The 15,694-nt window shown below is 33.7% G+C and overlaps 1 protein-coding gene across 1 annotated transcript; it reads left to right on the forward strand.

The window, feature by feature from the left end:
* Window positions 1-10,923: 10,923 nt before the first annotated feature.
* LOC107012906 (WRKY DNA-binding transcription factor 70) lies at window positions 10,924-13,171 on the forward strand. Its single transcript, XM_015212874.2, has 3 exons — window positions 10,924-11,352; window positions 12,073-12,174; window positions 12,653-13,171. The coding sequence occupies exons 1-3, from the start codon at window positions 11,051-11,053 to the stop codon at window positions 13,065-13,067; spliced, it is 819 nt and encodes a 272-aa protein (XP_015068360.1). The 5' UTR covers window positions 10,924-11,050; the 3' UTR covers window positions 13,068-13,171.
* The last annotated feature ends 2,523 nt before the right edge of the window (window positions 13,172-15,694 follow it).

The following is a 15,694-nucleotide window of genomic DNA, read 5'->3' on the forward strand; positions in this document are numbered from 1 at the left end:
CAAAGGATTTCACGGAAAGATTTAGACATAACATAGAAGATGCCCCAGATCGCTACTACTTGGAGAAGATCAAACAGAAGTCTTCAGAAAATTATTGAGAGTACGCTTTTCGTTGGAGAAAAGAGGCCGCAAGAGTTCAACCTCCAATGTCGGAACGTGAGATCACTGAAATGTTCATTCGTACTCAAGAGCCTGAGTACTATGAAAGAATGTTGTGTATGATGGGACAAGAGTTTGTCGAGATTGTCAAAGTGGGAGAAGCTTTGGAAGATGGTTTCAAGACTGAAAAGCTCACCAAAATTACCGCATTGCGATCTAATGGAAAATTCACTAGAATTAGTGATATGGATAAATCAGAAGGAAAAGTGGAGGAGGTAAGTATGGTCACGGCTCCCCGTATGAGGCCAGCTTCTCAAAGGGAATATCAAAACCATAATGTCAATCAGAAAAAAATTTTCCTCGCCCAAAATTTAGGAAGGCTCCTAAGGTATTTACACCATTAAGGGAATCTCAAACTCAACTTTATGAAAGGTTGGAAGCAATGGGTATTCTCTATCCTATAGAAGGAAGACCAACCAATCCTTTGGGAAAATTTTACAGAGCTGACCACAGATGTGCTTATCATTCAGGAGCCGTTGGACACGACACAGAGAATTGTTCAACTCTGAAGCACAAGATACAAAACATGATCAACAACAACTTGATCAATATTGAGGAAACCACCTGAATGGATGACATATTGGATGCTCAAGAGTGAGTACAAGACATTTCTGAACTGAGTCATTTGAAGATATTCATTCGAGAAGAAGAATGCCCAACATTGGCCAAAATTTTGCATATGAAGTTTTGTTACCTTTCTTTTGAAAATGTATCGCACATTTCTTGTTTGAACTACGTTCGACCTGAATTCTCAAGAATGAGATACGTAGGCGGCCTATGTCGGCCTCGGTCATTTCTTTATCAAAACTTCCTATTTTGGTTAATCCTTGAGGGGGGAACTACGTTTGACCTGATTCCTGCTCCAATGGGATACGTAGGCGCCACAACGGCTCGGTCATATACCCAATAAGATTTCCATTTCTCTTCATAATGGAAACTGGGACAGAATTTTTGAGAGGATCTCAAAAATTCATTGGAAGTTGGTCTTCTTTAACAAGTCAAAACAGAAGACCAAAATTCTACGGTCTGAACTACGTTTGACCTGATTCCTGCTCCAATGGGATACGTAGGCGCCACAACGGCTCGGTCATATACCCAATAAGATTTCCATTTCTCTTCATAATGGAAACTGGGACAGAGTTTTTGAGAGGATCTCAAAAATACATTGGAAGTTGGACTTCTTTAACAAGTCAAAATAGAAGACCAAAATTCTACGGAGTTAGCCTTGGATGGATCTCAAAAATTATGATAATCTAGTTTACAACTGGGATAGAATTTTTGAGATAATCTCAAAAAATTTCACAAATGTCATGTGTTACTTATTGAAGTAAACTGGGAAAATTTTTGAGGAGGGGCCTCAAAATTCCAGAGTGAGCAACCTCAGAGTTAACAGAGCAAGTTATAAGAGTTCTTCTATATTGTAGACCGGGACAAATTTTTGAGGAGGGTCCTCAAAAATTCCATCAAATGTGTCATATAAAGAACGGGCGAGCGTGCAAGCCAACTGCAAGAAGGAGCATGGAGACAAAACCAACACAAATCAGTCTTTCAAACTAAGAATTTTTCTTTGGATGCAGGATCATGGAAGTCAAAAAAATGGCTATATAAAGCTGTCAAGAATAACAAAAGGCGTCACTTGCACCCATCGTGGACTCCTCAACAAAACCTAGAAAATCTTCCATATCATTTTATCTCTAGTTCTTTATATTGCCTCAAGTGATTTATAAACAAGTTTCTTCTTATCTTGCAGGAATATTGTCGAGCCGTCCACCTCGTTACAGTTGGATCATTATCGAGACATCCACCTCGTTACAGTTGGATTATTATCGAGTCGTCCACCTCGTTACAGTTGGAACATTATCGAGCCATCCACCTCGTTATAGTTGGACCATTATCGAGCCATCCACCTCGTTACAGTTGGACCATTATCGAGCCATCCACCTCGTTACAGTTGGAACATTATCGAGCCATCCAGGCCTCGTTAAAAATCATGCATCGCGGAAATCATGCATCGCGAGTCAATAATTATGCATGACGAGAAGATTTCATGCCTCGTCAAATTTATGCATAGCGGGAAGACTTTGTGCCTCGCAAAAATCATGCATCACGAAAATCATGTATTGCGGAAAATCATGCATCGCGGAAAATCATGCATGGCGCAAAAACCATGCATCACGAAAATCATGCATTACGGAAAATCATGCATCGCGAAAATCATGCATTGCGGAAAATCATGCATCGCGGAAATCATGCATTGCGGAAAATCATGCATCGCAGAAAATCATGCATCGCGTAAATCATGCATCGCGAGTCAATAATTATGTGCGACGAGAAGATTTTATTCCTCGTCAAAATTTACACATCACGAGGAGATTTCATACCTCGTTGAAATTTAGACATCGCGAGAAGAGTTCATACCTCGCCGAAGTTTGTGCATCACGAGAAGAATCCATGCCTCGTGGAAATTCAGACATCGCGAGAAGAATTTATACCTCGCTGGAATTTGTGCATCACGAGAAGAATCCATGTCTCGTTGAAAATCATGCATCGCGGAAAAGTCATGCATTGCGAGTCAACAATTATGCACGACGAGAAGATTTCATGCCTCGTCAAAATTTATACATCGCGAGAAGATTTTATGCCTCGCTAAATTTAGACATCGCGAGAAGAGTTCATACCTCGCCGAAATTTATACATCGCGAGAAGATTTCATACCTTGTTGAGATTTAGACATCGCGAGAAGAGTTCATACCTCGCCGAAATTTATGCATCACGAGAAGAATTCATGCCTCGCTGAAAGTTATGCATTGCGAGAAGATTTCATACCTCGCAGGAATTTACGTATCACGGGAAGATATTCATGCCCCGCAAGAGGACATACACGGATAAAGAAAGGGAAATTGTGTATCCCAAGAACAGCATTTATCCATCGGCCTCAACTGCATCTTTTATTTTTTGATAAAAATAAACATCAAGAAGAGCATCGAAAATGACGACAAAAGAAATATCAATATCGCATCAGCGTTTATTTATTTATTTTAGCATCAAATGAAGAGTACATTGAAGATTTTACTGCAAAGCACAAGGCATAAGCTTTATTTGCTGGACGTCAGACCGATCGAGTCGACGTCGAATATTGAGGAGAACAATGAAGTGTCGACATGGTAAAAAGACACTGTCTCCCATCCTAATTGCATTTTTTAAAGCTGACGAGTTTTATCTCAGTCTTTGTCGAGAGCATCCAAAAGGATGAATTCTCCAAAAACCACAAGTGCGGACGACACCAAAAAGGACGCAGCACAACGTGGAACTTTTTCTTAGAAGCGAACTGGGACACAGTCCAAAGAGGAATGTCAAACTCTTAGGACGCGAGCAGAGGAGCGACTTCCACCACAATCGAACCACCCCTATCGGAGCACGTGGGTTTTTCTTTAATTCTGTCAGTTTCAGTCTCGCATCCGGAAGTTTCGATTTATCGGAAGCAAGTTTCCAATCTGAGTGACAATGCGCCAAGAGCTTTGGAAATTATGTCCACGTAAGTTCTTAATTATGGGTGTGAAGCGCGCCACAGTCATGGCTAAGAGGTTACAAGCCTTCTTTTCGTACTGGTTTAATTTGTCACTTGTCCAAAACCGAAGGTTATCTAGCATAATAGATTTCCATTTCCACCGATCGAGTCGAACTACACACAGCCTGATTCCGAAGGTTTAAGGATATGTAGGCGGATTCGATATTGAAAACTCGGCTGTATTCCAACATTCGCTCTCGAATTCTATTCTCGAGCATTTCGATACCTTCATAATTCGGTATTGAGGTGGCTTTCGATTCTTTCAAAATCGCGCGGTAAATCAAGCTTATCGAACTACAAGTGGCCTGAATTCTCATATAGCCTGAGATATGTAGGAAATCCGTTTTCAAAGGTTCGGCCATAATTCCTAAACCCTTTGTCGAATCCTTCCTTTAAAATGAATAGGGTTGGTCAAAATTGGTTTGGTCAATTTCATTTTCCTCGAGTTGCTTGCATCAACCCAAGTAAAATGAGGGACAGTTGTTGACACCCAATTTCGACCCACGTCGGCGTAAATTAATTATCGAGCTTCGTAAGTCTTCCAAATTATTTTAATTAATTAATTTTATAAATTTTACGAAAATTAAATAATATAATACATGAATTTTATGTTACTTCGAATACGTTTAACATAACTTTCGATGATATGTGTTTTACATTATTATGTATATAAGTAGTATATCTTATGCTTATTTCAAAAACCACCAAAAATATACATTTAAATGTTTTGTTAAACTAGTTTAATTTAAATTATAATTATGCTTTTGAATCACCTTTTATTACTAGGTAAATAAGCTCGTTAATAAATTTACGCCAAATTCTTTTTATCTTAAATCAATTGGCCATTTATCACATTCAACCCAAAATCCCTCTTCCATCTTAAAGTCTTCAGCCCAATCCAATCCCCTTCAGCAGCCCACCCCATTCCTTTCCAACTCTTTTCAACCCAACCCAATAAAACCTCCATTTCCCTTCTCAAACCGCCCAGGCCCAATAATAGATGGCCCGTTTCCCTTTTTCCCCCTCTCTCCTTTTCACATTTCAACTCCTCCAACCCAATACATTTCATTTACCGGCCCAAATCCCTTAAATGCTTTACCCGACCCAACACCTGCTCCGACCCGGCCCTCTCCCCTCTTCCTTCTTCCCCCCCTCACACCACGCCATTCCCAGAAAGGAAGGCACGCCAAAGAACCCAGAAAAACCAGCGAAAAGAAGAAAGCCCCAGAAACGGAAAAATCCCCAGACGCGACCCCTTCCCCCGCGTCTCCCTCACGTTCTCTCCATATCTCTCACCCTCTCTCCCACGCGAGCTGTGCAACGGCTTTAGAGCCGTTTCCTTCTGCGATTCGTACGCTCGCAGGTCTGGCAGCAAGGAAGGCTGCAAGCTTTCGTCCTAGCGACAATGAGATGGCGCCACGAAGCTAGCAAGGACGTCGAACTCATCTCGACCCTCCACCTCCCTTCCCGCTCAAATCGTCCTTTTGGATAAGATTTGGAATTTTGAATTTCGAATTCGAAATGGGCCAAAATTCCTCTGCCAGGCCTTCCCTCGGAAACCCTAGTTGTTCTTCCTATTTAAACCCCAATTTTCGTCAGTTTTGGGGTTAGAGTTTTCGGGGTTGAAAATTTTTGAAGTGGAGAAATTTTGAGTCGAAGAAAAATCTTCGAAAATATTTCGGTTCTTTTTCTGTCTGTCTTAGAAGAGCAGTGGGGGGGGGATTTGGAAATAATTTTGTCGCAGAGGGTTGGGAAAATTCTGGGGAAAAGGGTCTTTAGCTTTGTAGGTTATTCCGGAAGAAAAGAGGGAATGCTACAGAAGTCAAATTTTGTTTAAGCTGGGTTGGAGTTTTATTTTCTCTTTATCATTTATCCTGTTCAAATCTTTTGGTAGAAGCTTTGAGCAACCTTAGAAGGGGTTTCCAGAATTTGTGTGAAGCCGGAGATCGACGGATCGATAAGCTAATCGAGCCAATACTTTCATTTCGTCACTTGGGTGTACGTGTCTTCGATTGGTGGAAGTCGTCGTCATTTGCTGCTCATCCCCGGTATCGCTGCTCCGAAGAAGGTAACCGTCTTCTTAAGGCTTTCTCCATCTTTTTCTAACTCAGCATTGATGTCTCGATTATGAAGTCGCTATGCTGATTATTACGTTATTATCGATCGTTTTTTTTCTCTCTGTCTTTCTTTCTCTTATTCCTTTCCGTGTTCATGGATATTGGTTCGTTAGTTACTGTTTTGGGATTTGTTGGCGATGATAGTCCTTCTTCAATAGTCTGAAATAGTTGGAATCGATTTGGACTCCTTGGTTCATTTAGTTGCTTTTTATGTGGAGTCCACTGTTTCTTTTACGTTGTATGACCGATATGGAAAGAATTTCGCTATTGTTGTTTGTGGGAGTTCTGTTTCTGATTTATGCCTAATCGTCAAATGTTATAAAGTTTGATTCTCTCTGTTGATTTGAACTCATTGTTTAGCTGTTAAGTTGTCAAATGGGTCCTTTCTTCGTTTGCATTCTGTGATTGTGTCAAATGGGTTTGATAAGAAAGCATGTTTTCTTATCTGTTCTCCCTCCGTATTACACAACAGCTCTTCTGTTTATTGTCTTTCGTAAGATAAATGGGTTGACTTGCTTTGATCGAATATTCGTATAGTACTATGTCTAATCCTGCTGTCGACTGATCGAGTTTCGCGCAGTAGCTATGTAGTTAAATAGGAGCATGTTGAGTCTGATTATAGTGTCAAAAGCTCCTCCGGGTTGGAGTTTTGTTTTTTCTTGCTTTGAAGGTTATGTTAGGCGTTAAAATATATTAATTTGATTTCATATAATTAAAATAAGTCGAGCCTCTGTCTCGTCTCTCTAGAAGTAGCTCCGATGTTTGCTTGGCTCCAACTTCGAAACCCTACTTAAACATGAGAACCCAAATGTCCAAGTTTTCATGCTCTGTATCCCTTCACTCCATTTGTTTATTTTGGTCTCTTCTGGTGTCTATGTAGTCATGAAATTAGGTGGATTCCATGTTATTATTTTTAAAAAAAATAATTTAGTTTTATTGTTTGATGATTAATTACGTAGATTGATGACTTTGCATTATTGGTTTCGAGAAAGAGTATTTAATAGCCCTCCTGTAAGCGTTTTGGTTTGGTATGTGTTGTCTAAATTTTGTAAAAAAGTAGCTCTGTCTTATCAAATTTTATTGTTCTATCAAAATACTAACTTCGTACTTGCTTCTTTCCTTTGCATGCAAAATCCGTCCGAGTTTCATCACGAACTCACAGTCCCCCTTTGCATTCTGGAGGAGTCATAAAGACTCATGCTTTCTTCCATCGAGTCAAGCCTTGAAACCGACGTAGAAGATCCGAAGTGCTGTGAAGATTGAAGAAGTTTAAAGAAGACGAACTAGAAGACTTGCCTTTATTTTATTGTGTGTTTTACTTTGTAATGGGCATAAGCCCTTGTTGTTTTATTTCCCTTTTCTTGTATTCTATTTGTATGTTTAGATTAGGACAGGTGAATGGGTCAAAAGCCCAAAAAAAAAACAGGTGGGTCCAAAATTCGGTCAAGGCGAACAGAACCCGAATTTGGACCCAAACATCCCTCTCTCTCTCTCTCTCTATCTCGTTTTACTACTTGTTTATATTTTGAATGCCGTTAAGTTAGGATTAGAAAACTCCAAACCCCATCGAATTGCCTCTCTATTTTGTCAAACCTTAAAACTAAAACTGAATTTCCAAAACGATAAATATTTCAAACTTAAAAATTTGTCTAAAATAAAAACTCCAACAAGTTCAATAACAAGAATTCGCAGAATCTATAAAAATAGTCAAGTAGTTAATCGCCGGAAAACCGTAGTTAGCGGAGCGTCTTAGGTGCTTTTTTCGAAACCTTCCTAAGACGCTAATAGGAATCCCGAACCCTTAAAATAATTTTTCAAAACAATTTTTCTGTTTAAGTTGTTTGAAAATAAGTTTTCTTAATTTTCCTTAAAAATTAAGTGGCGACTCCTAAAAGTCAAAAATATCTTTAAAAAAACAAAACAAACTCTTTTCGAAATATTTTTCCGATAAAACACACTCAAAGGTGTACTGAGTTTTATGAAAAATAAAAAAAGATTACGATATAAGTTCAAGTGAAGTGCGTACTTCACAATTTTGTCTAAGAGAGGTTTATATAGAGTGGACGGCTGTTGCTCTGTTATGAAAACCCAAGGGTGTTCAAATCAAGGATCCTTAGATTAAATCCTTGATTGGTTTGTTCAATCATGTCCATGTCAGATATATGAATAATTAAATCAATTCCTTCCTTTGTTAGATGATCTCCTTGATTCTTGGTTGATATTGGTAACTTCCAGAATATATTTTTTCCTTCCTCCTTTATCTGATAATCTCCTTAGATCTTATCTGCTAGAGCAGTAATCTTCAGAATATACTCTTTCATTAATAAATTAAGGGGATGTCTCTTTCCTTGCAACTTGGTTAATATCCGCAATCTGCCAAATATATTTTTTCTTTGATGTAAAGGTTTGCTCGTTCCCAAGTGTTTGTGCAGATTCATTTGAAATCCCTTTCCATTCATGTGTTGATCAATCTTTCCTGATTGATTTCCTTTTTGGAATGATGGATGATTGAATCAATCTTTTAGATTGATTGTGTGTTGATCCATTTCTATGGTTCCTGCAGATTGTAAGTTCAATCTATTCCTTGATTGGTGTGATCCTTTTTCGTGTACCTTTTCTTGATTTCCAGCGATATGAATTTAGTTTGTCATTATTAAAATATCATAAATTAACTCTATTTTCGTCGATATACAAGTTCACATGTGCTAGCACCAAATATAATAAAACATTATTTTTATGTAATATATGAAAGGAAAAAGAATCAAAAATACCCTTAAACTATTCGAAATAGCTCATATATACCCTTAAACTTTATTTCGACTCAAAACTACCCTTTTCGTTATACTATTAGGTCAAAAGTACACGGAAGTTGTAAAATGCCACGTGGATGCCATATGGATGCCACATTGCATGCCAATAGGATTTCATTGCCACGTAAACTAAATAGAAAGGTCAAAAATACCCTTAAACTATCCGAAATAGCTCATATTTACTCTTAAACTATATTTTGGCTCAAAACTACCCTTCGCGTCAAACTATTGGATCAAAAGTACCCTTCTTATCAATAGAAGTTGTTAAATGGCATGTGGATGCCACATTGAATTGCAATAAGGTTCCATTGCCACATAGACTAAATCCCTAAATTCTAATTACTTTCCCCCTCATTTCATTATTTCCAGAAATGATATATTCACCCGTTCTCCCTCATTTCGCAGTTTGGATTTCATACTTTTCTTCGTGGATGGGTTTCAAAGTGGATATTCATGCTTGTAGGTTAGTAAATATTTTTTCTTATTTTATTATGCTTACGATTTCAAAGAATGACAGTTAGGATTTCACAAGTTTTCCTTAATTTCGCAGCTAAGGCTTCGTAGCTTTCTTGAGGGCTGAGTTTCAAAGTGGATATTCATGGTTGTAGGTTAGTAAATATTTTTTCTTATTTTATTACGTTTGCGATTTCAAAGTATGATAGTTAGAATTTTTCAACTTTCCCGTCTGTAGACAGTAAAATTCATGTCGAGAAAATAATAATCAGGAACAGAAAATTATAGCAACAATCGATTTATTATTTCAAATGCGAGTGTTACAATCTCTATGATTCCTCTGAATTCGCCTTTTCAAATATAAATTCAAGGGCTTTAAAGCTTGATCTTGAAGTTGGGATTTATCTTGATCTTGATCTTGATCTTGGACTTGAACTTCAACTTAGAGTTGAACTTTATGTTGAACTTTATCTTGATCTTGAACTTGAACTTTATCTTGATCTTGACTTCTAGTTGAATTCAAGGGCTTCGAGCTTGATCTTGAATCTGACAGTCTTGATCTTGATCGTTCTTGATCTTGATCCTTCTTGAAACTTGAAGGCTTGAATTCTTGAACTTGTAGAGAAATCTGTAACTTTTGATCCACGAGCTTTCTCTAGCTTCTTGTTAAAATTCTTAGTCCTCTTTTCTGAATTATGAGACCCCTATTTATAGTTTTAAAATATAGGAGTTGCAATTGGAACAGGACTCCCTTCGACCAATCAGATTTAAGTGAAATATCATATGGGCTTTATGGAGCGGGCTTTAATTAAATTCATGTTTATCTGAGTTTAAATAATTAAATCTATTATATTAATCTATAATATTTATTTGAACTAATTTATTTATTAATTTAATATAATTCAAATTATTTAATAAATTTATATTTAATTTTTTAAAAATGATTACACCGTCATTTCGCGTCCAAGGTTTTATAACTTTCTTCGGAGCTGAGTTTCAAAGTGAATTTTCGTGGTTGTAAACATAATAAAATAAGAAAAAAATTTACTAACTTATAACAACGAATATCCACTTTGATACCAACCACGAAGAAAAGTATGAAACCCTAGCCGTGAAATGAGGGAGAACGGGTGAAATCGTTTCTGGAAAATAATGAAATGAGGGGAAAATGAGTAATTAAGATTCAGGAATTTAGTAAATGTGGCACATGTGGAATTTAACAACTTTTGCTAATAAGAAGGTCACTTTTGATCCATGAGTTTAACGGGAAGGGTAGTTTTGAGCCGAAATATAATTTAAGGGTATATATCAGTTATTTCGGATAGTTTATAATAATTTTGACCCTTTTTCTTTTAAGCTATGTGGCAGTGAAAATCTATTGGGGTGACATGTGGCATTCATGTGGCATCCACATGACATTTAACAATTTCTGTTAATTAAAAGGACACTTTTTACTCAATAGTTTGATGGGAAGCGTAGTTTTAAGCCAAAATATAATTCAAGGTTATATATAAGCTATTTCAGATAGTTTAAAGTATTTTAACAGTTTTTCTGTATATGAAATTATCTATAATGTATGTACTAAAGCAAAAAAAAATAATATCATATACACGTTTGTCGGCAAGGACCACCATAACTAAAATATAGTAAAAAAAAGAAAAAATGAAATCAGCACAAATAACATAGGAAAAAAACTAAATATAACAAAGATATATAGTTGCGTCATAATTTAACGTCATAAAGCATACGTCAAATTCTAGAAAGATAAATAAAAATGTCTTATATTTCTACTTTAATTTCTTAGTTGGGTTTGCTTCCTTGGAGCTTCCTTTCATGTTCTTATCTCTTTCCTTCTCACTCTCACCCACCATATATAACTTATAACCCCATCATCACTTCCTAAATCCTCAGATCTTATAATAACTTCTTTCTCTTTTTTTTAAATGGAGGATTTTCTTGGTGAAAACCCACATAATAGATTGATAAAAGAACTTGTTGAAGGAAAAAGTTTCACTGTCCAACTTCAAACTCTACTTAAACAACCTAATGAATCAGTCTTAGCTGAAGAACTTATTCGCAAAATATGGGGATCTTTTACTCAGGCTATTACTGTGTTGAATAGTTTGGGTAATTCCGATAATAGTTTAACCCAGGGCCAGATCGAGGAAGTTGATCAACCCAATTCCGGTTCTGAATTGAAGAAGAAGAAGGAGAAGCAAGACCGGAGAGGTTGCTACAAGAGAAGGTAATTATTATATTACTATTAGTTTAACTTTTGTACACTGATCGTTTGCATAGTACGTATATATAAAATAGTCCTAGTTAAGATAACTTGTTTATAAAAAGTGTCTTAGTATAAATTATTACTATATGATAGTGTAGTGAAACAACTTTTAACTATCTCGATACGATCTATCGATGTCTAACACTTATATCAAGGTAAATTGCCTTTCTTTTTAACGGATGAATGTGACTTGATAGTGTGACTAATTTTTATACTATTAATGACTATTATAGTTAAACTCATGAAAAGTAGGATGAATTACCTAGTTAAAATACACTTACAAATTTATATTAATTAGTTAGATCTAATTAATTATATGAAAATATTCTTCATTTTCAATTGGTATATATGGTACTTGTATGTGTAGCTAGCTAGAAAATAAAGAACTAATATAAAAGAATAATACTAAGTAACCCCACTAACCCTTATAATTTTGTGTATGCAACTTGGATTATATATATAGATCTACAAGCCAAGGCAATTTGAATAGTCAATTGGATATCTTCTGCCAACAAGCTAGCTATACATTGTTTACTGAACACACAAGTCACTTCAAAGTTGAAGCAAGTTGCATATATAATTATTTATAAATGTAATTATCAGTTGTATACAATTATTTTTGAGCTTTTATATATGTATGTATGTTCAATCAAATGAGAGAAATTATTTTTGTATTTGCAGAAAAACTTCAGGTTCATGGATGAGAGAATCTGAAACAATGAATGATGGTTGTGCATGGAGAAAATATGGGCAGAAGAAAATACTCAATTCAAAATATCCTAGGTATATACATATACACTCCAATAATCTCCAAGTTAATTAGGTCCATAATTTAAATGTGTGGGATAATTACTAATTAGAGGTAGTTTGGTACTGAGATAAGAAACAAGTTATTTATATATTATTTTTGTATAATATATATGATGTTTGATTGGTAGTTTAAGGTAGAAACTAAGTCATTCAAATATAAAGGTTATACATTGTTTGGTTAACAATTTAGAAACTCAAATAACTAATAGTACATGTTTAAGTTATGGCAAAATTTATGTATCTTTTTATACATGATAGAAGATTGAATAACTAATACATGAATAATTAACTAGTACCTGCATGAAAGAATAACATATATGTTCTCTCTCGCCTAATCTCTACATTACTAGTAACAGCATATCAACACTGAATATTCTAATTTTAATTTTGAGTATGTTATTATTGTTCGTGTATATAAGTTAAATTCTTTTATGATGTTGTGATGATATAGGTGCTACTATAGGTGCACCCACAAGTACGATCAAGAATGCCGGGCCACAAAACAAGTTCAAATAATCCAAGAAAATCCAATAATAATGTATCACACCACATATTTTGGCAATCACACTTGCAATTCAACAAAGATTCCAAAACATACTTACAATAATCATTCTATGGTAAAGCATAGTGACTCAACAGTACTAAAAGAAGAAGAGGAAGAGGAAGAATCCAAAGGACAAAGTGATAATGTATCATCAATTGTGGATTCTAATTTATGGCAAGATTTTATGCCTTCTTCTCCCTCTGCTCATGATTCCACTTTGGCTGCTAATTATAGTTCTTCTTATTATGAAGAAATCATATCTAGTCATGATATGGAAGATTTGGCTAAATTTGGTGAAATTGAGGCCATTGAGTTTTGTTGACATATTGTTAATAGTAATTAGTCCTTATGGGTATGGCTAATGTTGTAGAATAAAACCTTCGGCTATGTTCTTGGTATTACTTTTAAATGAAAAAAACGTATATACTAACTTGTCCCTAGTTGTACTTTTCTACTTTTGTTTTACTTATCTCTTTATTTTACTGCTTTCAAGTGCATGAGAAGATAAAAGAAAAGTATCACAGAAATTAAAATCGATTTGAATTGACTTACTTTTAATTGTTTTAAAATTAAAATAGCTGTAAAGTATTTTTGAAATGTTTGAATTAACTAAAAAAGTGTTTATAAACACTTATTTTTAAGTAAAAAGAGACAAAAATAAGTTGATAATCACGAATTAGAAATCTTTAACTTATGAATTTCTACTTATAAATCAAAAACAATAATCCATCCAAACGGATATAAAACTTCTAAATTAGGTTTAGGATTTAATAATTTGTCAATGTCACAATGCACTATGTATGTTGTTGACGTCTTGTTGTATTACTTAGGAGAGTGTGTTTAGGTTAGCTCAAAGAACTCTTTAGATTACTTTTATATTTGGTAAGTTTCATCAATATTTTTAAGCTAAACAAGTAAAAGTTTAAAATATGTTGTCTAATTTAAAAAATGATTACCTTATTATCTCAATCTAATATAATAGTAAATAATTGCTTGGACTTCTTTTTGAAGCTTTTGAACAAGCAACATGATTTCCTCTTTTTGGAGTATTTTATACTTCCTCCGTTCGGAATTATTTGTCATGTTATGCTTATCGAAAGTCAGTTTGATTAATTTTTAAAGATAAATTAGGTCACATTAATTTGATATTTCAAACAAAAAATTAGATATTCTACAACTATATGAAAAGTACTATAAATTACAAATTTTTTTGATATTAATATAATAAAAAAATACATCTTAAAATATTAGTCAAAATTTTTATAGTTCGACTCTAAAAATAAAAATCATGACAAACAATACCGGACGGAGGGAATATATTTTATCTCTAAGTGATATTACAATGATTAGCTATAATAAAAGTTTGTTAAACCTTCTTTGATTCCTCTCATATTGAATGCTCACAGGAGAATAATTGTTGATCCCAATATTAAATTAAACATTATTATTATGATAAACTTTTATCATTACCGCCTCCTACTAAACGACAAATCTTGGGTTTAGTTTGTAATTTTAAATGGTTGTAATTTCTATATTAAATTTTGCACGATTAAATAATATGCTCCTTAATTACTTACGGACTAGTACTAAGTAAATATTATTTAAATAAATAGTTATTACTTTTATGTTTAATCATATATAAAATTTATGTATTTGAATTAATTTAATATTTAAACTGTATAGATAATAAATTTATTTTTTCGTATTATCATTTACCAACTTTAGGGTAATTAACTGTTATTTTACCAAATACATCAACGATTTATTTTAAATTTCAAATACTTATATTCAAACATGTAACTGTTTATTTATAATCTTAAATACAATAATAATAGTAATAAGCTTTTTAACATTTGGAGTCTAAAAGATACGTTTAAAGTGTTTCTTAGCAAGGGTATATGTTTAAAATTTAAATTAATTGAACTCTATTTTAATCAGAACGGAAGGGGTTTCCTTACTTGGGTTTTGAGTTTTTCTTTTTCTTTCTTAAAATAGTTCATCAAAAATAAAAGTTAGACGTGATATATTTTTTTATCTTTTAATTTCTCTGTTTGAAATTATTTGTCATGTTGTGCTTATCGTAAGTCAATTTGACTAATTTTCAAAGGTAAATTAAATTATATTAATTCGATATTTTAAAAAAAAATTAAATATTCTAAAATTATATTAAAAATACTATAAAGTACAATTTTTTGCCTATTAATATGATGAAAAAATATATTTTAAAATATTAATTAAAAATTTTATAATTTAACTCTAAAAATAAAAATCATAATAAATAAACGGAGGAACTATCTGATAAGAATATTATAGTTGATTGAGAGACGCAAGCATATGACCAGAAGGATTTTTAAAATATAAGATTCAAGTGATTGGATAAAACTACGTGGGGCGAAAAGAGCAGAATATTAAAATAGAATACGTTAAAGTATTAATTATACTGTTCGACCAATATATTAAAAATAAAAAAGTACCCTATCGTATACGGTAATATCACTATATATTAATATTATTTTATTATATTAATATTATTTTATCATATTCATATATCGGTTAGTGCGGTTCTATTTTATGTAGCATTGGTGCAGTTTCCGATTTAATTAATAAGACAATACTTATAAAACAAGTATATGAATTATTTAATAAATTTGATACAAAAATATAATAATGTAACTTAACAAAATACTCATAAAATAAAAACAATAATAACAAACATTAAAAGAATGATATATGCATAACAAAGAGAAATTAAAAGGAATAGAGTTTCTACTTTAGAATTTAACGTTTTTATAATATGAAATTGTGAACACAAACTTAATATACAGTGTGAATTGAAGGGTAAAGGATAAAGATAATAATTATTAAGATATTGAGCTTAATATATAATACTTATAAAAGTAAAAGTATAAATTACTAGTTTTGATAGGCTATTATTTTACCCGATAACTC

Source organism: Solanum pennellii, chromosome 3 (assembly GCF_001406875.1).
Source record: "Solanum pennellii chromosome 3, SPENNV200".
NCBI classification, from domain to species: domain Eukaryota; kingdom Viridiplantae; phylum Streptophyta; class Magnoliopsida; order Solanales; family Solanaceae; genus Solanum; species Solanum pennellii.

Coding starts and splice junctions, on each gene's coding strand:
- LOC107012906 (XM_015212874.2), top strand. CDS start 11,051: ATGGAGGATTTTCTTGGTGAAAACCCACATAATAGATTGATAAAAGAA. Junction 11,353..12,072: donor AGAGGTTGCTACAAGAGAAG/GTAATTATTATA, acceptor TTGTATTTGCAG/AAAAACTTCAGGTTCATGGA. Junction 12,175..12,652: donor CTCAATTCAAAATATCCTAG/GTATATACATAT, acceptor GTGATGATATAG/GTGCTACTATAGGTGCACCC.